This window comes from Amblyomma americanum, chromosome 5 (assembly GCF_052857255.1).
Source record: "Amblyomma americanum isolate KBUSLIRL-KWMA chromosome 5, ASM5285725v1, whole genome shotgun sequence".
Taxonomy (NCBI): Eukaryota; Metazoa; Arthropoda; class Arachnida; order Ixodida; family Ixodidae; genus Amblyomma; species Amblyomma americanum.
In genome coordinates this window covers 205,780,033-205,803,181 of record NC_135501.1, presented here as the reverse complement: position 1 = coordinate 205,803,181, position 23,149 = coordinate 205,780,033, and the positions used below count along the sequence as shown (strand labels likewise).

The 23,149-nt window shown below is 49.2% G+C and overlaps 1 protein-coding gene across 2 annotated transcripts in view; it reads left to right on the top strand.

Annotated features, from left to right (window-relative positions):
• Nucleotides 1-23,149, top strand: part of Cph (BCL11 transcription factor chronophage) — a 524,704-nt gene that overhangs the window by 433,152 nt on the left and 68,403 nt on the right. For both annotated transcript variants that reach the window (XM_077666674.1, XM_077666675.1), the window contains one exon: nt 16,301-17,005. In XM_077666674.1, coding sequence (XP_077522800.1) covers nt 16,301-17,005 — 705 coding nt within the window. The remainder of the gene's footprint in view (nt 1-16,300; nt 17,006-23,149) is intronic.

Here is a 23,149-nt window from a genome sequence, read left to right as displayed (position 1 = left end):
TCTCGCGCGGCCTCCCAGCGCGCGCTTTTTTTTTTTTGCGCGCGTATTGTATACGCGCGGTATTCAACTGCGCCCGGAAAAAGAGGGCTGTACCGCTGATCTCGGAACACCACCGATGTGTTGCTCTTGTGTTTTGTGTCCGCTCTCTCTGGCGGTTGTTCGGACAGGTTTTTTGACATTTCGTGTCTTGCGACGGACAGACTAAACGGCACATTGGTTGCGTTAGGAAATCCTCCTTTCTCGACAACATTCAGCCTGTGTGCTTCGTACCTTTTGCAGCAAGCTTGTGAGCAAATGAGGATTTCAGGGTAGTCTGCGCATAATTATATGCCGTCTAAATACAAAGGGATGGCATATGTTTGCAAAAGGAGTCGCTGTCACAGCACTTCGTGATCGAAAACGATGGTGTTCATCTCCTCATGATCTCCTCACGATCTCTTGATGATTGCTGAATGCTGGCGAAACCAGAAAACATCAGCGTTCAACGGAATGCTCGTTTGCAATTGCCAGTTTATGTCTTTGCTTCTGTTTGCATTTCTGTAATGCTTCTCGACTCTGGTCCGCTTTTCTTGAACCCGTAGCCGGTCGTGCATCACTGCGAATGGCAGGTTGGATGCAAAGTATAACACGCGTGTTCGCTGTTTAGTACGTGCCAACTGCATAAGGTCAGTATTCGCTTAAAGGAAGTGCAGATTTGCTGGCTTACTGGGCCCTTTAACGTTGTGGTACAGTAGCGGGCAAAAGTTGTTAGCACAAGTGACCGACCACTGGAGCGTAGTAATCGCAACTCGCGGTGCTACGGCTCATGGGAATGCCGATAACGAGAGTTCCAGGGCTTCCTGACCAAAAAGTCATCGCCTGCAAATAATTCCCTTTAATTCTCAAGGCGCGCCGTCGTTCACTTGTGCAAACGTTTTTACTGGCCAATGTGCGATGTATATTTCTTGCAGGCTTCAGCAGTACACGTGACACCCTTTAATAAATGCTCCTATGGTGTTCCACGGCGATATAAGACTAAGCCCCGGTAGTAGTCAATGCTAGTGTTCGCATCTAAGAATGACGGCTGACTCCAGTGTCTTTGTATGTCTGCAAGGGTGACGCCAGCGCTAGTGCAACCAATACTGCTGCATACGCATCCACCGAGGGGCAATCTGTCACTCGATATCGCCCGTGTATCGAATGTGTACTCGTGCTCTTCGCAACCGTGTAACCCTCCTCGGCGCGTTCTGCGGCAGCAGCATATTAACCATTACCTAATCTCGTATCCACTTGTCTTGGTCGCCATCGAGCGTTCAGTCATTCCCTTGCTGTCAGCGCCGCGTATACGCGAGACTCCTTCGGCGTCGCCACCGCCGCAGACATTCCGACGAACAGGCGGCCTTCTCCGGTGTTTTTCGTGGAGAACTCGGCAACAAGTTATTAGCTTTCACCACGTTTCCATGGTTGTTTTTTCTGTGTTTTTTCTCTCATCAAACCTTCGGCGTTACAGAACGACGTGCCGTGCTATTCATCCGTGGATACGTACAGAATGGCAGTTGGCGTCTTGCGGTATCCATGTATCGAATAGCTCGTTACATCGCGAGCTTGTTACCAACCATCACGGAATATAGTCACTCCTTGTTACAAAGCATAAGAAGTGGGTTTTAGGTATATAGGCTGACGTCTAGCGCGTTTATATACTGGTAGCCGAAATGTTGCCTCAGTCGCCATCTTTGCTTCCCTCATAGCCTGAGTCGCTTTGGGACGTTAAACCCCAGTAAACCAAACCAGTCGCCATCTTCGAACGATTTAATTAACATCGGACCAATAGTTATGGTGCCCTCGCTGCAGCTAAATGAAATTGGTTTTTGGAGAAAGGAAATGGCGCAGTATGTGTCTCACACCTCGGCGGACACCCGAACCGCGCCGTAAGGGAAGGGACTGAGACACGGCTGGAAAAATAAGATTTCTCTCGTCGTGTTTCGCCCTATAGTACGTACGGTACAACCGTAAAACAAAAAGCAGAGTATTCAGTCCATGTCAGATATGGTGCTGTAGTATTGCGCTGCACAATACCAGCAGTAAACTAATTTAGATTTTATTGTTTAACATTGAATAAAAAGTCAAAGGCATAGAAATTCTTCTGTTTATATTTTAGTTTTTTTTATTGGCCTTTGGGTCAATTAACGGGGGAAGCTTTAAACAACCGCCTATTTTCTTGTCGCGGAGTAAAAGTGTCTGGCGGCCATAAATGTAAGCGGAACTCCTGCAGACTGATGCTGTATCCGGCTGTAGTTGAGCAGGGGTGTACCTAGTAGACAAGTGTACTGCTAGACTTTGCGGTTTAAACTAAAAAAAAAAACGCGATACAATTACGTCGAATTCAGTTTTAGAAATACGTTTCTAACCGAAAAAGGTCAGTATACTTTGCATCCAAGGTATCACTAATTAGCTATTAAGTACGAGTTACAGTAAGTCAAATTTGAAAATTAACTAAGGGATGGACAGGAGCCTAACGGGACGGGTATTGTTGGATAAGCAGTGCAGTTCCGCGATTTGAGGCACTGCTCCTCTAGCTAACACGCCTCTGTAGAGAGGGAAGCATCACTTCCTAGCTTAGCTAGGGACATTGCTAGGAGGAACAATGCTTAGCTGCTTGCTCAGCACAGCTTGTTCGCCTTCATCTCCAGCTTAGAATATAATCAGTTAAGCAGGTTTAACAACTGCGTATGGGACACTAACACGAAACCGTGCATGGGCGTTGCGTAAAATCATAATTTTCTGGCCATCGCCGGAATACACACGGGATGCTCCGTCATCTCGCTCAACACAGTGTGACAATCCAACGATGTCAACCAAGCTCTTAGAAGTAAACTTCCACTTGAGTTTTTTTCTGCCGGCTCTCATTTAAATGACGTTGCTTTTTTAATGACAACAGCAATTCCTTTTACAAGCACAGCTCCAAGTACTACCATTTGCACGCCAATAACTGTAAATAGACTGTTCATGCTGACAAGTGCACCTAAGTAGACTCTAAATGACTTCTCTCCACACCGAGCTGCCTTATCAAATCACTGAAAACAGTCAGTAATTGAGCCATCGAAAACAATATTTGAATAAAAACGAAATGTAATTTGCGTTCCGAAGTAAACACCGATGAAAGTCTGCCGAATTTTGAAAAGATAACGACCAAATATCCAACCCCTCTGTGCAGCGAGGAAAGTACTCTCGAGTCTTCATTCAACGTTTGCTGACCTGGCCCCTCTTTTCCTCTCCCTCTTATTAAAAGTAAAATAAATTGCAACTCTCCTTGGTTCGCGTACGCGGCACACAGTCGCGGAAGGTACCGCACATTTTCGGCGTGTCCATGGTGGAGGCCGCAGAAGCAGCGTGGTTGCTGGCAGACCGGTGTCGCCACCTGGGGCGCGATCACTTAACCTCCTCTGACACATCACTCGGCGAACACGCCGCCTGCTTCCTGCTTGGGAGCGACGCTATGTGCTTCATCCGCCGGTGCGGACGCCGTCTGGTCACGTCTGTACGTACAATGCAATCTTCTGTACTCGCCTTCCCTGCATCCATATTTCCTCCTCTCCCTTCCCTACTGTGTGCGTGTTAGCGTGCAAGTTATTCTTGGTTTCACTGCATCCACTTACACACGGACTCGGCGAGTCGACAGCTTACTTCGTCGCCAGCGAGGGAAGTTGCGGAATCAGATCCGTCTTCCTGTCTTCCCAGCGCCGGCCGTCTTCCGTTTTACGCGACGACTGGCGCGTCCGCCTAGCTGGCCGCTCAGACCTTCGCTTGCAAATGCTCTGCCGCTGACCCTGCTGCCCTGCCCTCGGCTTGGCAGAAAAGCAAAGCAAAGGAACCTGCTGCGGCCACCTTCTACAGGTCCTCGAAATGGCGCGTACATACGCAATGCTCCTTGCGATTCCTTCCCTCCCTTTTCTTTATTTTCCCGTCCGAAAGACGTGCGTACAGCTGGGAAGATATCCTGGCGCGACCTTCGATGATGTTGCCGATTCCTACAACAGCGCTGGCTTGCGGCAATTCTTTTCCGCGCCTCTCTCTCCCTCTTATACCCGGAGCCATTACCCGGCAGCTCGCTATTGTTACTTCTTCGACGTCTTTTGTTTAGGTTAACCGCGTGGCTTCTTCGCGCGCACTCCTCCACCTGGGAGACGAAGACGTCTTGTGAGACACTCGGACGGGAGCGATTGATTGGACGGCAGCTAGGCGACTCTCGGCGTTGGGCAAGAAGGCGAGTCGGGAGGAAACAACGACGCGGTGGTTTTCGGGCCACTCGGTATTTCTGGCTCGTTATATACCGCAGCTCTCGGAAACCGTGCAACAGACCACTCTCCGGCGACGGATCGAGTCATCACCTCTTCTCGCGCTCGTGGTGTATAATAACGCGTGTTGTGCACCCGTACACGACTGCGGCGGCGCGCACCCATACGTCGCATATAAACGTATATGCTGCTACACCTGTACGGGAGCAGCTCCGTCGTCGTTTCCGCGGCCGAGACGTTGGAACGCGGAGAAATTAATTAACGTGTCCTCCTTCACTGGCGGTATAGACGCAAGTGCATTCGTTTCCGAACTGTGTCCTTCTGGGACGGACGAGGTGTCAGCCGCTTTGTGATGGACGACTCTTTCGTTTCCACGCCTGCATCACTCTGGCTATTTTCTGCGCGCCCGGCGCTATATTCTTATTTTCGCTTTTTTCTTTCTCTCTTCCCCCCCCCCCCCCCCCCCCCCTCTCGCTCGCGTCATACCGGTGAGGCTCTCTATGCGGAGGTGTCGTCGGAATAGCGCTCGTCCGATTGGTGTCGTCTTCGTGTGTATTTTCTTAGTCATATCCGTTATCGTTATTGTCTCGTGGTTTTGCTCGCTACTGATTTTCTAGGCCATACTGTCGTGCTCAACTTGTGTACGGACAGGTGGAAAATCGTATAGTTTCGATTTTAGAACATCGCAATATCGCTCGAGGCAAAATCATACCCAGCAATTCTGCACAAAAGCATTTTTGAGCGGGAAACCGTTTATGAATGCTATTTTTTCATATAATGTAAGATTTCACTGTAACAATCAATATATTTTTGCCATCGTCAAAACCGTTCCCCATTGGTTTCTTATGCCAGCCTTAACTGTTCGACGCGATCGCTGGAAACACTTTAAAAGAACGATTTTGCTACATATCAGAGTAATAGACCATTACATTCAATATTTCCATAACAGTGTCTTAGAATTTTCCAATTTTCAAAATTTTGTCCGAGAAAGCTGGACTTGTTATGGTCTACTAGCAGGTCGCTTCTCCTGCTGCTGTGGATGATGATGATGATGATTACGGCAACGACTACGATAACGATACCTGCGCGTCTTGAAAAGAAAGGGAGGGGCCGGGGGGGGGGGGGGGGGGGCACAACGAGGCGTGCATTGGTTTCTCTGCGCACCAACTTAATTCTCTCATTTGACGCACATAGAGGCTAACATGGCGCCTGCTTCCGTGCATCTCTCGACTTGCTTCTGTGAAGCTAAGCTCCCTTTCACGTTTCTTGAATAGGGCGAGCGTGTCACACGCACCGGATGAAGCCCCGTACGGAGCCCTGGTTAAAAATATATATCTATATTCACGAATTGAAAGAAACGCCCGAGCCGCTAGAGGCGGTCGCGTGTCAGCGAAAGCTGTTTAGTGAGGAGACGTCGTCGTCTGTCGCCCAATTTCTCCCGTCCTTTTTATTTTATTTTCCTCCCTTTCCGTGGTGTGCCCAAAGCCTCTCCAATTCACGTTTCTCGCGTCTAATCTGCGCGCTTTGCTATTTCATTTTCTACAGATAAACCCTTTTTCATTTTCTGCTTGTCAGACAGGTGGCGGCAACGGAGGGGGGGGGGGGGGGGGGGGGTTGAAGGGGCGATATCATCAACTTCTTTTGAGGGCGTTCATTTGTTCCCGGCGCTAGTAGTTGAGAACGCGCGCGGTAGCCCCGACAGCTACTCTCTCGTGACGCCAGCCAACTGCGCGCCGCGTCAACCACTGAAATCCGCGCGACGTGCATAAAACCCGCGTAGGTTCTGAGCGCGAGTCTTTTTTCCCCTCTATTCAAGGTTTTGAAAAATCGTGCCCGCCTGCGGCACCTTGTATTATATATATACCCAGAGTTAAGCGCTTGCCGGCATACACAAAGCTCCCGTCCGGTCGCTTAGTGGAGCAGCAAGCGCGGCTGACTCTTCAGCAGCTCCTGCGTATAAGTCAGCGCTGCCCTCTTGAACGCAGCATCTTGTTGCTTACTTTAAACCTTTCTGTCCACGCGTCGAAAAAAGGACGCGTTAGGTCCCTACTTTCGAGCAGCGTTCGTCTTTAAGCATTACTTCTTTTACCACGTTTTTTTTTCATTACCAGCTTTTATTAACGATCATTTTTGCCTGAACCGTCGGGGAGAGGCGCCACGCCAGAGTAAATATTCCGCTCTTCCCAAAATGGGGACAGAATCGTTAATCAGGCTTGCATAGAGGGTCTCCCGCGACGCCTTTTAGTCCACTGGGTGACCGCGGCTATGACAGCCTAGAAGAAGCTGTGGGCGAAGTGAACACTACTGGGTTCGAAGAGGGACGCCGCGGGTTCTTTCGCCACCCTTCTTGGGAGATTGGGAAGTGTGCGATGCTTTGCGCAAGTTTTTCCAGCATTGCGCCGAAGTCCGGACAAATTAGAGTGTGGTCCGTGCAAGGTGTTGAAAGCGATACGAGCATCCTCTGTATACGCTTTTTTTTTTAACGTAGAGTTTGCTGCGGTGGGTGCTTAAAGACAACAGAAGCAATACATACGCTCTCTGTATTTGTGCTTTGAAAGGTATTTGAAAACCGCTAAGCCCGTATAGCTGCGTCTCGCTTCTTTTTTTTTTTTGCGTGATTTCAGGCTGAACAGTTTGAGTTGGACGAATAGTTTTGTGGTTACATTAGATTTTTGTTGTCAGCGCTATGCGAAAGTCTGTGGCTTTGTGATGCCGGCATTATGGATGGTTTATTATAAGTGTTCTCTTGAAGTTCAATCTAACATGTGCTGTTAGGCTCCTGAATCCTATTGAATTACGATTGAGTTTGTATTGAATTTCTCTTTCGTTCCGTCGTGACTACCTTATTCGTTGTCTTCTCCATTCTGTTTTGTAGCCGTGTTTCTCAGGCCGCACGGCACCACTGATCAACTTATCGTGACGCATGAAACCACTGACTATCATACACGTGACAATCATTTACGGGTTTATTACCTTGTTTCGGCAACTTTAGGAGGAGTGCTAAGGGGAAGTTTATGTATTTATTTGCTTATTATTTGTCTTAAAAATACTCTAGGCATAACATACGGATCACTTCGCGGATAACTATACGGATAACTTCGGGAACTTCTTCGCCTTAAACTGAAGCTTGGGGTACAAAGCTTCTATATCTACGTCGTCAGCGGTCCGTCCATTCGTTCACGAAGAAACTGCACGCGGATTCAATGCAATTGAAGAACTTGAAAACCGCGCAGCACAAGTATACGATATGCTGTTGGTGAGGAGATATTCTGCGCTGCCGTATATATACGTCTGGTGCGTCCCTTCCAAAGGGCGTTATAGTATACAAATAGACGTGGCTTCCGGATCCATCTCCATGCTTGTAGACACACGTGTATCATGTCGTGCGAACGCTTGCGGCTTGAATGGATTTTGATGGCTTCTGCCTCGTCGTGGGGTGGGAGCACCCTCGTTGAGAGAGAGAAGTTGTAGAGCGAAGCGCACACTCTCGACGCGTAATGGCGTCGCTTTTGCGTCACGAGACGACTTTGGAGAGCGGCCCCGAGTTCTTCACAGACACCAGCACTCATTGCGGTAGTGGGTGCGCTCTTGAAAACTGCAAAGCGAGAGAGACGCAGGTTGAGCACAGGTTGTGCTGTGAAAAAAAAAAAAATCTAAACGAAGAGCTCCCCGCACGAACTGCCTTGAAATACTTTTTGTGTGTTTTCTCGTCTTTTTTTCACGCACACTTGACGCCACGTTGAATGGGAACGCGTTTCTCCAGCGTTGGCTGAAGGCGGCCGCAAAATGTGTTTACCGAGTTGTGCTCACTACTTCCTTCTCTTATCTGTGTGTGGGCTCGTGGGTGTGATTATTTACTTGCAAATTTTCTTTCTTTTTTTCTCTTGCTGTCGGGCTTTTGCGCGATGGTAGCTGTTTGCGAGATGATTCAGCGAAGTTCCAGTAGCAACTTCTAAAAAAATAAGACACCATAGACGAGGTTTTTGGCTGGCGGGGAGGTTATTACCGTAAAAACGAACGGGAGGCAGTTGTGTTTTGAGCGACTAATTTCAACATTCAGGCCTGCAGGCAGAAGCTTGGTGGGACGGATATAGCGTGCTACGCGCATCCCAAGCCTTCGGTCAGATGTTGTTGAGCCAATTTTGACAGTTACTCTTCGAGAACGGTATATCTGATCTTGGATTAAAAGACTGATGATACACAAAGCAGGTTTCAAGTTCTTGCCGCAGGACCGCAGTGGAAGTCAGTTAGAGTCGCCCACGCAGAATCTCCTTGTTCATGACAGGAGGTGACTACGAAAGACAAAGCAGAACAATACAGGATATGCGCTGACTTATCTGCTAGCTTTTTATTTTGTGATTTTTAATTTCTTTGTTTCAAATAAAAAAAAACCTACTTGGGAGCCTTCGTGTGTCCTGTTTAGTTCTCCTTCGTTTCGGCGCTGTTCCCTGCCCGTTTTAAGCAACGAGCACTCACACACTTGCCCCAGCTTCCAGTGTTACTGAAGCGTCTCTTACTCTCGTGCTGTAATGTACTTTCAAAAAGCAACGCAAAAACGACGCACTCCTCGAATATCGCGCGCTGTGCTGGGTGAGGCAAGCGACTCAAAGCGGATTTCGCGAAACCAGTAAACAAGAATGTCCTCTGTTGTTCGCGCCGTTTCACAGCGGCAGCTTATTTCCCGCCCCTTTAAATGTTTCGGTTTCTATTTTTAATTTTTTTTCTTCACGGATGGACACTTTCCCGTACCCACGCGCGCGCAATGTCTATTCGCCACACACTCACTAGACATTCGCACGCTCGCACAAAAGCAAGAAACCAAACTAAGCAAGAAAAAAAGTGGGCATAATAAAACGCGTTGGCTTATTCGTCCTAATGCTCTATCCCCCCAAAAAGCTTCCCGGCCGCAGTGTCCGAAGGAAGCCGCAGCCGCGCACTTGGAGCCGCACAACACTTGGGATCCTTCTCAGATTTGTCGACTCCGAATCGGTTTCGTGCCTCTTCGTCGCGTACAGACATATACAACGGCGTCCAGCTATACACAACCGGCACCTGAGTGCGTATGAGCTCCGACTGGCATCGCGGAGCTGTCCGTACACTCGCGTCATCCACTCCATCGCGAAAGCGTCAGGATGGGGAGACAGGGACGTACGGCATTCGGATGAAGAGAAAATTCGCTCCCCTGGATCTTGGGATTCTTCTTTCGATGTGTGTTCGCGATGCATCGACTTACTATAATATCATTTCGTTTCAGAGAGAGGGGGGAAGGGATAAGTTTCGGGCGTGGAACGGCGGTTGGAAACTGCGTGGCGGAGTGGAAGCTGTTTGTTGTGTAAGGGGAAATCTGCAGGCCGAGCACAAGAGCCACACAGACGTAAGGGAAACCGATTTTGACAGATGGGCCGACCGCTTGGCCGCTGTCCCCTCGGCGTAGAAGAGAGATCCTTCTGTATTGTTTCAATTTCCTTGCCTGCTTTCTTTGTCGTCAACTTCATATCAGCTATTTGAAGAGAACCGTTTTGTTAAAGTGATACAGGCGCACTTTAAGAGATTTCTGTACAATGACAGCTGAGAAGTGGTCTCCAGGTGGGAGGGAGAGAGATTAAGAGGAGGGGGAGGAGGCATAAATGAGCTGGCAGTGTCGATGCGCGCTTTTATTTACTGAAGCATTCCAAACTTTTGTTCCAACGGAAACCTCTGTCTTCTTTTGTGAACAAAGAAGGCTTCTTGTCCGTGTTAGCCTTTTTATGTGCATACTGCCTGCCTGTGATATCATATGCATGTGAAAAAGTTCTCTTAATACAAGCGCAAACGGACGGTTAGTTCATTTGTGTTTTTCTTTTCGATGTTTACGGCTGGCTGGAAAATTTTCTGACGGCCGAGTTGCCCGCACCTCCTATTTATTTTGTTTCTCGCTCAGGTGTGATGTCACAGACGCGTAAAAACTCAGCCACCATAAAAGCATTTAAATTCTTCGTGTACTTACGCTGCTTCAGGGGTTTAAAATTTGGGTGAAACTTTTAGCAAGGGGAGATGAGGCAGCAAATGAAGTTCGCAACTGCTACTTAGGTAGAGCGTTCGCATTTCTGTGGATTATTTGCGCCTTTTTTTTTTGCGACAAATGCGGAAAGCAGCCGGTTCGCTTTTCAGGATTTCCGACGACCATCAGGTGACTTGTCTGCTTTAGCGCGGCGCGAAACGTAGAATTTCTTAAGCCAACGCCCGTGTGATGCTGGTTTGTTCGGTTGTCAAACAGCAGCGTGCGAATAAGCGGCACCAGGTTTTGAAGAGGACGTCCAACGGCGCAAGATAAAGTTCTAACGCCGCGAAAAAGGGTTAACGGCATTTTCTTTTTATTTCGAGACCATGGTCGGTTTCAGGCGTCAGTACTGGACTCCTTTTTTTTTTTCTTTCGAGAGGGTGCACCTGGGTTTGCTTGATGGGGTTCTTTAAGAACTGTGAAACAAATGTATGCATATATAATTCAGCAGAAAAAAGAGGATATATATATATATATATATATATATATATATATATATATATATATATATATATATATATATATATATATATATATATGGTGTGTGTGTGTGTGTTTTTCCCAACGCCGCTTAAGGGGTCGCCACAAAACGATACACCCATGGTACCTGTGCACCAACCACACTGTGGGGATTAAGGTACCCTGTCGTGCCATGGGTGCCGTTATCAGCATTTTGCGTGAACAGGAAGCCACTGACCTCTCGCCCTGCGGATATCCTTCCGAGCTTCACAGCGGCCGTTTAGACGCCGTATGCCTCAGGGGCCTTCCGCCTTCTTTTTGTTTGTGGGCTTTATCTCCCGCGGCTGTGATTTACGCGAAGGCGTTGATTTACGCGAGTTATCCGTGCGCGCCCTTTTAAATTGGTCCAGCAGGCTACGCAGCGAGGCAGTCAACCTCGCCCTTTCGTCTTTGATCTGACACTGTTAGCCGGCCTACATCTTTTATCTCCTGTCTTGATCGCACAGCTTCCTATACACTTTCTTTTGCCTTTTTGCTAGTCTCATTTTTTTTTTCGAATTTGTTATCTGGCCGCAGTTTTTGGGCGTCCGTTTTTATGCGTTGAAAGAGGCCCACGGGGCTAGTGATCATGGAAATGAGCTCAAAATACCAGTGCGCAGCGTGAGTAATTAATTACAAAGTTTTTTGTGCCACCAGTTTTGGTCTTGACTAAGACTGACCTGCATTATGACGTCACGGTCGACCGGTTAACGTGGGCTACCGCATTCCTAATGACGTCGGCGTCGCTGGAAAGCACTGGTTGTTTCTGTGACGTCATAATAATCGGGGTAACTGAACCTTGACGTCACTCGTGCTGGTGGAAATACGTAGCATCTGCTCGGAAAACGCTGAAAATCACATTAAATTATGTTCTTTTCAGCGCTTGCTACTGGCGATTGCTGCTATAGGCATATCCTTTAAGATTGAAACTAATGGGAGGGCATATTAGAAGAATTATTCATATTTGAAATAATCTTAATATTGAAAATGCGAAATAACACATCGTGGATTGAAGTGCGAACAGGGGTTGATTATGTTTTATAACTGAAATTAAAAAGAAGATAATGGCAGTAGAGGGAACATGCCATGCGGAAAACTGGCAAGCGGTTAACGTCTCAAAGTTGACATGCGTAGAGCAGGGAAACTTAATTGCTGACAGCCGATAATCGTATTGGGCGACGGGAGTAATAAGTTTGCTGGTACAACGTGGTCGCGGCTGTCCAAGAAAGAGGAGGCCATTATTGGGATTGGCCTGCGTCTCAGTACCATTTGATAGGGGTCGATCCGTGCAAGCGAACGCCGGTGCTACGTCCGGATTAATGCGCTTGATGTCTGTAAACACTACTTTAAGTTCTTCAAGTTTCAACAGCGCGTTGTCGTCGCGTGACACAAGAAATTTTCGACGCATTGCATCGCGGTCAGCGGCTTCGTGTCCACGCAAAGTAACCAAACCGCACTGAATGTGCAACTGGCTGGGAGATTTCCCCTGCCCGATTCGTAGTTTCATACTTTTCTGCGTAGAAGCGCTGTATATGATACAGTTGATTGGTGCTGTAAGGAAGCGGTCGATGGAGAGGAGGAAGCACTGGTAGGGAGAGGGGCATCAGCTGAAGCTAGATAATGTCTGAACTGGAAGAAGGCTTTGGCCATTCCAGCTTCGTGAAGGGTGGGTGGGCACTCCGTTTGATTCTCGCTCCAAAGAGTCGCGGCATGGCATTTTCGGCCTCACCGGTTCCGAATGTCAGCGGCAGCAGTTTCGACGCGACTATACTGGTCCGGTCCGCGGCTCACTGACTGCCTCGCAGCGATGTCGAGTCTCCCGCGAAATTTCTCCGTCCTTGCGTCGAGTAGATGGCGGTGCTTGCGTCCTGCTACACACTCTTTGCTTCCGATTGTGGTCGTGTGTGGTGACGCGTGTGTCGTGACGAATTTTGCATGTCCGACCCAACCGCCCCGATCTGGTTGGTACGCTCGCTTGATGAACTTTCACCTCCTCATTCCGACAAACGCAGCCGAATTAGATGCAGCTTAGTTTCTTACACTGTGTGTCCGGAGTAATTTCAGTGCCAAAGGAACTATGCTGTTCTCTCTGAAGGGGTCTAACGATAAGCATTTGGTCGCTGACGCCGACAGCTGTCGAAATGTCCGTACATACGCCAGAAAACGTCTGGTTTCGATGAGAGCTTAAAGTGCGGAAGAGAGGGGAATTTCCGATGCGTTCTCACGCGTTGTATACTACCTATTGGGGCTTACTCCCTTCACTGTTCGGTACTGTGCCGGGCGTAAAGCAAAAGGGAGAATGCTTAATTTACTGCAAATGCTTGACTTTTTTTTTTAATGCTGGGTACATAGCCGTAGATGCATTTTTCACGTGTCTTTAAAGACTTGCCTGTACCTTTCTTAAGAGCTAGTAGATATTAAGGCAAAGTAGATGAGTAGATATCAAAACTCAACATTGCTCAATTTGTAATCTTTCAACAGCTAATTAACTGGACTTGGAGCAATGGTGACCACAGTAGCTGGTGTGCCACACACATGTTCCATCCTCGATACACTGGGCGTCCATTGTAGCCGGATATATACGGCACAGATCTCAGTCCGGTGCGAGTATGTTCCGTGTGTCTTCTCTCACACGCGGCACGCGAGGAACCCAGGCATGCAGGGGGGGGGGGGGTTCCGCGTAGTGGACACGCACCAAACTTCCTGCATACAACAACATTCCGGCCACCATCTCCATCGTCTCTGCGCTCCCAAAAAGTCGCACGGCCGTGGTCGCCGAATCCCACGCTCCTCCTCCTCCTCCGCCTTGTTCGCGCCGCGACCAGAGGGACGAGAGAGATGCCTGTCCGGTAAAGCGTAGCACACGCGCCGAACGGCTTTGCTCGCGGAAGCCCGGCCATTCTCGCGTCGTCTTCGTCGTTCGGGTTTTAGAGGGTGCTGCACCCGCGCCGGTCTTGTTGCGCCCCGTGTAGGTGTCGCTTCAGTTTGTGGTTCTCGTTACTGTGTGCCCTTTAGTTTCTTTGTCCTTGTGTTTCTGTTGTTCTCTCAAGACACAGACAGAAGGAGCACATTAGTCGTGCTAGTATTTTCCGATTTGCACGCCGGTCCTGGTCGACGCTCCCCTCCGGTCAGGGAATGGACGCTTGACCGGAAACATTCTCTTCCAGCCGGGATAAAGGAGGCACGCTTTTACGGCATTCAGTTTTCGGTTTGCTGCGCTTAATCTATCGAGTAACTAGCGCTATACAGCAGATACTATGGGGACCCCGTGTGATGGATCGCTTTACAGGGAATTCGAACTCCGAACCTATGTTTGGTTGGTTACTGATTCCTCTCAATATAGTCTGGGTGCAGTCCACAGAACTGTTGTGTTTTACCATGCTGAGAGGTATATACATCACTTCTCAAAAGTCCATAGGCCACTGGCTGCGCTGCTTAGCCGCGTAGTGAGGCTCTTGTACCATGTCTTGCACTCCTAGCTCTCAAGGGATAATGGCTAGAGTTCCTCTCACCGTCGGCTGATTAGGAGCGCTGACGATCACACTGCAAGACCAAGAAAACACCTTGTGGTGTCTACATCACGATCGACAAAGGCTATTCCAAGAACTTCAAACATTCTTGATGACTGCCGAAACACTGAGTTTCCTACACGTAGATGTTGCGCTCGACAATTAAACACTCTTGCAACGATTTCAGTCCTTTGACGCGTTTCTGCATTTTCCCACGAACTGACTGTCACACGCAAGTCGAAAGCCTACGAAAGAAATAAGAGGGAAGATGATATGCAACGGCAACGACAAACGCGCACGTATGGTTCAGACTTCCACTGAGCACTCTCTCATTGACCAAGCATGGTAAACCGAGCGACGAGTTTCTGTTGACTCGTACGAGGGGCCTCGCGGGTCATACCAGTATGCTTCTAGCATAGTCTTCCTGGTACCACAGAGATAAAGAAGTCTTTTCTTCCTTGTCCCTTCCTTGAACTGCGTCGCTTGTGGACGGTCCGAGGAAGCCGCGCTCGCTGGCCGGACGTCGTGAAACAAGATATTGCGGGCAAACACGCCCTCCTTCCTTTATTTTTCAGTTTTTTTTTAACCGGTATACTTTGCGAACCAAGTCCCGGCTCTTATTCACTTGCCTCTGCTCGAAGCGCCGCAGATGTCCGCGAGATTGTCTTTGGCGAACGGAAGGGCAGAGTAGAAAACTCGGCGGGAAGGTCAGTTGAGAGCAAGCAGCGAGACTGGAGGTTATCTCTACTGGTCATCGCGTCTTCCTCGGACGCTGGCCGTCCACGCTTTGTACCAATCGTCTGAAAAGGATGAATGCAAAAAGAAAATGAGGAGGAGCATGTCTAGGGGTGGCTAGGAGAGGGGGGGGGGGGGGGGGGGAGTAAGGCAGCCGTGTGGAGTGGAGAGAGGGAGTGAGCATGTGGCCGCCACCAGTGGTGGGGCTCCGTCGTCCGGACGGTTCGAGCCAGAGGGTCAGTCAGTGGGCCGACAGTGGCCTCCTTGTACAGAGCAAGTGCACCGTGAACGATGTCGTCGTCGCGTTCAGACGCGCAGACTGGTCCAAGGGCGGCCGAACAGATGGCAGGCAAAGGCCTGCTGACACTGCTCGTTTCAACGTTTTCTTTTTGCGTGGGTATACGTTTGAGTGTTCGTTAAGAAGCCTCCGTTTCTGTGACGGGAAAAGTCGACAGAGCAGTTTCGATTGAACAAAGGGACGTGCTTCTTGGTGGAGTTCTCGTTACAGTCTCTGTCTCGGGAAAAATCTGGTGACAGACAGCTTTACGGCGCACGTGGGTGAGTTTAGAGCGTGTGCGGTGTTGACTATGCGCTAAAGAGACCGTGGTTTCTCCAAGACCCTGCCATATGACTTGTCATGTCCCTGCTGCGCCATATCGTGCGTCTGTATCGGTGACATGACGGTTTGAGGCGAGTTATTGGTGAGATGGCGTAAATAAATAAAAAAACAAAGGCGAGGATGTTTGCCCTTCTTCAGTTTAGGTGAAGGTGGGGACCAAGGCGTGCGGAAACTCATGCTTTTGTTTGTGTTGCACCGAATGCTGATGACTGGAGAGCTGTATATGTACTTGCCTGCACTTCTGTGAGAGGACGCACAGAGATGCATCCTGTGAAGCCCCTTTTGTTGGTGAAGTCATCACGAAGAGGGCGTGAATTTCTCTAAGAGATGGATTGTCGTTGAGGAAGCTTTACTGTTGAAACTGAATTCCTGCTTTAATTCAAGAATTCCGATAATCCATGTACAGTCTGTGCACAGGAAATTTGAGCAAACTTTCTTTTACAATACAGACAGTTTATGCACTTAAAACTACGAAGACGCGCGTATGCGAATTGATTATTTTTTTTTTCTGTAATGAGCTCTCTTGATGTAATATCCCAAGAAAGGGGTCTTCTAGATTCTGAAACACTTTGAGACAGCTGAGTACTGAAATTTAGTTTTCCCTTTTTGTGTCTTTTCTTCGCAGTTGAACCGGAGCACTTGTTGCAGCAGCAGGACTTCCTGACGTGCGGCGTCTGCCAGAAGGAGTTTGCGCTCTCGGACATTGTCCGCTTCATCCAGCACAAGGTCCACTCGTGCAATAAGGAGAACTGCCTCCTGTTCGACGGCGCTGCGGGGGACGACGACTTCGACGCCGACAGGGCCGACCTGCCCGTTGGATCCGCGGCTGCCAACAACAGCAACAACTCTTCGAGGCGATGTCCGCCCGGATCGCAAATGGGCGGCGGCCCGGCGCTGTCCTCGCTGAAGAGGGCGCACCACCACGGTTCCGGTGGCGGCACCTCGGTGACCGCGTCCTCCACCACCCCTCACCACCACCACCGCCACAACAGCATCGGCGCAGTTGTGAACAACAGCAGCGGCAACAACAACCACAGCCTGGACCTTGCCGATCGGCTCAAGGCGAGGATCTCGCTGGAGCCGCACGTCCACAAGTACGGGAGCGGAGGTTCCTTCGGTGCAGCGGCATCCAGGGGAGGAGGTCTGCTAGTCAACGACAACAATGGCGGTGTCGCCCCGCCGTCCTCGCCGCCCGAAGGCCACGCGGTCGTGTCCGGCGTCGGGCCCGGAGCCGGAGTCCCCCTGGCGAAGTCGCCGCCGGCGTCTTCGGTGTCGCCGGTTAGGAGGCCGCCCTCGACGGTTGACGTCGGGGTCAACACCAACTACACCGGTGAGTGAGGGCGTGACGACTTGTCTTTCTATACCTTCCTCGGCGCTTAGTGGCTCGGCAGTGAGTCGGGAATGAGGAACCGTGGACTGCGGATGTAGCAGAGCGTTGACTCATTGAGAACGAGTTTCACGACACAAAAACCGACAAGCTCACACGAAACAAGTATTAGGAGCATAGCTGCCCGTGATTGCACTGACGGATTAAGACATTGCGCTAACAAAACCAAAACTTTGTAGAGTTTAATGGACGTGTTCCATTTTTCACCACTTCGTAAAATTGGTTTCACCGAGAAGGAAAGTAATGGTGTATGTCTGGTCGATGTCTTATCGATGAGCAGACTGCGCAGTTTCCTTTAACTTTATACTTTGCTTTAAGAAACCCTCCCTCACAACTGCCGTTTCTTGAAGCAGGAACACAGTGTAAAAAATTGCGGCGAAACGTCAAAACTATTACATATTTGTGTTAAAAAGCCGTATAACAAAGAAGGCGGTGAAACAGGAAACTTATTTCGATAGCGCGCGCTGACATAGTTGGATTCTTAGTCTGAATAATTAATACCTTCCGTCATGTCCTTTGGAGAAGGCGCGGCTGAACGGCACTCACCCCTACCGTCCCACGGCTACCGAATGACGCACGCTTTGTAAACTACATGCTTTCCATCTGTTCCAACGCCGTCAAACTAAACAACGAACGAAGCGCACACATACACCATCGGGGTCCCGGCCGTTTAGAATTCGTAGGGGCTCCGGGATTAAATTCAGAGGGAAAAAGCATTAAGCAAAGCCGGATCTGAGCGCCGATATGCAAACTGGCATCTTTTCTGCATTGTTTTCTGCTCACTCTTCCCTACCACGTCTACATTCTCTCCCATTGTTCCGAACCTTGTTGGTGCTGAAGCGAAAGGATATATATATATATATATATATATATATATATATATATATATATATATATATATATATATATATATATATATATATATATATATATATATATATCGCACAACGGTTTGTGCATCTACATATATTACACTCGGCCGGGGGAGATGTCCGTAAGGAAGAAAAAAGCCATTCTGCCGAAGACAACTCTCTGCGGTCCTTACGCGCGTGGTCCAGATCTTCGCAATTCCGCATATCTTTTCTCCCCAGTCGGCAGAAGCGCCGGTGTGTGCCACCTCGAACGGAAAGGCCGAAAAAGAACAACAACAAAAAAAAATCGAAGTACCGCGTGCCACCGATACAATCGGAGGAGAGGGGCTTTTGGGGCCGAAGTGACCTACTGCTGACGGAGCGAAGAAAACACCGTGCGGGAGATAAGACGAGTCCTTCGCAAAAGCTAAAGGGCGTGTGTGCCCGAGCGTCGAGACGGGAGATGCGCGCACTGCATCCATACCTTGTTGCCCGCCGGCGCGGCCCGCTCATTTCGTCGCCAAGAGGCGAAATCGCTGTTCGAAAGGTCGGAGAACGTGAACTATAATGATGCAGTGTAGTGTAGTGTAGGGAGTTTATTGGGGCTGCGTAGGGTACTGCAGTGCAACTCAGCTCAATATAATACAGTAGCGCACAATTCACTGTAATGCAGGTAGGGCAGTGCAACCAATTCCTGGCGCAGTGTAATGCACTTAAGAGCAGCAGGTGCAGCGTAGCGTATACTAAACCCCGTAGTGGTGTTTAGTGAAGATTTGTAGGATATTGCAGTCCAACTCATTTCGATATAATACAGTGCCACACAATTCACTGTAATGTAGGGTAGTGCAGTACAATCAGTTCCGGTGCAGTGTAGTGCACTGTAGAGCAGCATAGTGCAGTGTTGACGTATTGTTTAGGATTGGCGCTGTGCTTGGAGAAAAGCGAACGCCACAGCGCGTATTGCCCACGAAACTAGAAACATGCAATTCTCAATGTCCACTGCGCGCTGATTTGCTGAAAATGGGCTTTAAGAGAAACGGCAGTTAAGGTGTATATGAAGAAATTGTTGCAACCAAATTGAGCCAACTCCGCTCGGGCTGAAATTCGCCGTATAAAGTTTGAGCAGGCTATTTCTGATGGAGAATTTTGGAGATTCAATGCAGCCGTGAGGCTAGAAGCCCAGTAAAAGCAACTATATCGATTGTAAATGCATATTCTAAACAGGAATCGGAATCGATGCGACTGGGCCCTGTTTGTTTTAATCGCCATCGTCATTACGTTCAACAGCTACCGTATCCGGATTTGTCCAGAGCAAGACAAAGGTCCCGCTGTCTTTTTTTTTTTCACTTTTTATTCTGTATGGTTTAAGCTACCCTGCTGGCATTCGAGTGCGGAAATATTATCCACACGGTATCACAGGGCGGCTTTTTTTTTTCTGTGCACTTTTGAGAAGAAAGTCAACACCCTTTCTTCCCTCCGCTTTCTAGGCAAAAGCACCGTCGCCGAAAGTCGTGTAACAACAAACCGAACGGAATATCAGCAGGACGTAATTGATGCTTTCCGTTATAAGGATCCGTTCGGCGAGCTTCTTGCTTTCCGAAACGAAAATTTGCAACCCACCGCTACGTCGAGTCCAGTTTCATTTATTTATCCTCAAAATGCGATCGGACCATCAACTAATCCTTACGTTTATACAAACCCCGTACGACTCGCCCTTAAAAACGAAAAAAAAATAAAAAACGAGAAGATAGTGCGCCCGGTCTACACCACGTCCCTCTGCGCCGTAGCGTCATCAGCTGGGGCGCCCTTTTGTTATCTACACAGCAGCGCGGCAGTTTCTTATAAGCTGCAGCATTTCTCGCTCGCAGTGCCCTTTTCCACTCCGGTATATATGCGACAAGCTCCGCGTATGTTCGTGCGTGCGTGCTTACGCTATCGGGCCAGTGGTCGCGGAGCGGTGTTGCGGTGGTAGCAAAGGGGTCGCGTTGATAAAGAGGCGTACGAAGAGAGAGATCTCGCGCCACCCTTGTGCTGGATGCAAAGCGAAGAGCGGCTCCTGGCTCGCTGCTGTTCCCTCGTTGTTGGCTGTGGCGAAGAAGAAATGGCTGAGGGTCCTCGATATCGCCGACCGATAAGGGGCGCCGGTGCCGAGCGGGCGCGTGCCGATAGGAGTCGCACCTGCGGACCTTGTTTGTGTTCGTGCTTGTTGCGGTTTTGCACACGTTTCCTGCTGCTGCTTTCTTGGCCTTTTCGTTCCTCATATTTCTGGATACATACTAGCAAGATGTGCGTTGCAGGATATGCCTGAAGCACGCGGAAGCGATTTCGCGGCTGTATATTCTCACATACCGCGGTGACGGCACTCAGAGAAGAGGGCATATTAGGGACAGATATAAGAAATGTTCACGGCAGCGTATATGCCTCGTTCACGCGATACCTTTCACCCTAGCCTACTCTACTTTCTCGCTCACTAAATCATTCACTCCCTCGATGTGTCAGCCTGTGCTGATCACACCGACAATCGGTGAAACGTAAGCACGGTGATAGCGTGGAGATTGCAGTACTGCCTGTCGAGAACCTCTGACCTGATTCCTCGTAGGACGGTGTCGTATACGACAGCAAGTCCATTATACAGATTCTGTTGTAATTTAACGCTCGTATTTCGAGCAGCAACTAGCCTTTATGTGCACCCTTTGTCAGAAGTTTAGAGTGCAGGGTCCATTCCTGGGCCACATCGTGTGGCTCGTACGGCATGCAGCAAGTCCATTATACAGATTCCGTTGTAATGTAGCGCTTGTATTTCGAGCAGCAACTAGCCTTTATGTGCACCCTTTGTCACAAGTTTAGTGCACGGGGTCCATTCCTGGACCACATCGTGTGGCTCGTTATGTACTCCCAGGGTTCCCAATCGCGTGGTGGTAAAATGAACACTGGTCCTTCCCTTCCGAAGGTTGACTTCCACAGAGGCTGCAAGAGGCCCACTAAAGGCTTAGAACCATACCCCCCTGGGCTCTTAAACTTTTGACTAAGACTGCACATAACGCCCCTTGCACGTTGATGGAGCAGCCAGAGGTTGTGTTTGAAAGTTTTTTTCGGCACGAAGTGATTCCCCTTCTCCCGCTTTCCTTAAGAGTGCGACCCCTTCCCCCCTTTTCTTGAGAGCGGGAAATGTCTTTACATGTTTTATATCTCTTCTTTTCTTCTTCAGTGAGGGCAAAAACATGCAGGCTCATCAGGGATCCGCTCCAATCATCGTTTTTTTTTCTTCTTCTTCTTCTATTAGTTCTCGGTTTTGATTTTGCTCCTTTATTTTTTTGTTGAGCTGGAACACTTTGAGTTGTCCTTCTCGGCGCAAGCACAAGAAAGAGACCCAAGGCTACACCGAGGAGCGTCGTCGGCCGCTTCAATTCAAATCGCCACCCGAATCGCTCCACTTATTCTCCCGCCCGAGAGAGAGGGCGCTTCGTGCGTGGCTGGCATATGCCCGGTTAACCTCCGCCCGCTATAGTGCTACGGCGACGTCTAGGTGTGCCTGCTCTGCTATCAACCGCGGTGTCCTCTCCGGCGGCTCTCAAAGGCCCTTTTATTTTCGTTAGCTTCCCGAAGAGAATACCAGATCGCGCCCAGCGGCAACACCGTGCATATAGCACTCCCCTTTAAAGCGACGTCGTTGTCAGTAGCCCGTTTGCGTCTCCTGGCTTCTTTCCTTCGCTTGCCGAGCTCATATACTGCATGCAAAGCAGGGGCAGATAAAGGGGAGAGGGTGATTCAGGGGAGAGTATCGGCGCTAAACACTGTCGCCCAGATGAAGGCGATGATGGCTGAGAGAGAGAGCGAGATTCAGCTAACGAAAGCGCCCTACAGCAGAACAAAGACTGAATAGGTAAGACGGTTTGGAGTGGTTAAAATGCAACGCGTATCCGTTAATTCCACTCCAGAGTTCAGCGTTGACGCCGCCTTTTTATGGGCTTAGTCTTCCGCGCAGTCCAAAACGCCACTTCCTTTCCCCTCTTGTTCCTCCTCCCAATTTTCTACTTTTTTGTTCGTTAGTTGATGGCTGTGGTTGCGGTTTCTGCGCATCTCGTTGCAATGCAAGAGGCATATTTGGGTGCTGGTTCCCCGGCTAGCTTGGCGTGGCTCGCTCCGGGCTCCCAGTGTATATAAACACATAAAGGGCATTGTGCTTCGGTTGAAACGTGCTGCCGCCGTCGCATGGGCGAACACCTCTCGCCGCACTTTGTGACCCAGTTTGCAAACGAGAGTTGAAAGCTAAAAGGGAAAGAGAGAGGGGAGGGGGCGAGCTTAGCATTTAGTCGCGTCCCCTTGGTCTTCAAGGGAAGCGAGGAATTAAACGAATAGAGCAGCGATAAAAAGAAAGAAAGGTGTGATAGCTGCGGAGGGGCGTAGTGTATAGGTGTACGACCAGGAATGCGCATCGCGCTTTGAAGGATTTCGAAAACACAATGTGAACGGCGCCGGTTGCTGCTGGCTCGCTCTGGTCTGTTTTCTTTCTTTTTCTTTCCGATTCGTTCATTCTTTTTGTACCCTCTCTCTTTTCTCTCTTTTTTTTTCTTGGCTTGTTCTTCAGTCGACGCCGCTCCTAATCGTCGGAGGTGATCGCGCGCGGAACGTGACCGTTCGTTATTATTGAGCCGGATCGCCTTCGCTCGCCCGTCGCTTGCTGTTTTGTTTATTTTTATTTCGATATCTCTCCAGGGCAGTGAGATTATACACTTCCTGCTCCTGATTGTTTTGCTTTTGATTTTTTTCCCTCTAGTCTTTCAATTCCTTCTCTGCTTTTTGTTGGACGTCGATGGAATCGCGATTCGAAATGCGCCTTCCTGGCCTTTTAACGAGGAATTCATTAAGCAATCGTGGCGACACCGCGTGCGTACTCTCGGTGAGCGTTAAGGCAAAGATAAGAACAAAAGGAAGGATTAGTGGCATATGGGGCGAAACAATCGAGCCTGGCTGGATGCTCGGCGCTTTTCCGCGCGTCTTACGTAATGGGCAGTTAAAGGCCTTCTTCAACGACCTAAAGGCCATTCAGAGACCCGCAGGCGTCGCATATACGACGACTGCTTGCCGAACTGTGCACAGGTTTCGAGTCCTTCAAGCACTCAGTTCGCGAAATAGATTGCGAGATATATGCGGAGAAAAATTATAACGGAGGAGGCATCTTTATGGGATTTGTCGAGTCGTGCAGTGCATACAGTAAAGCGATGGTTCTTCAGAC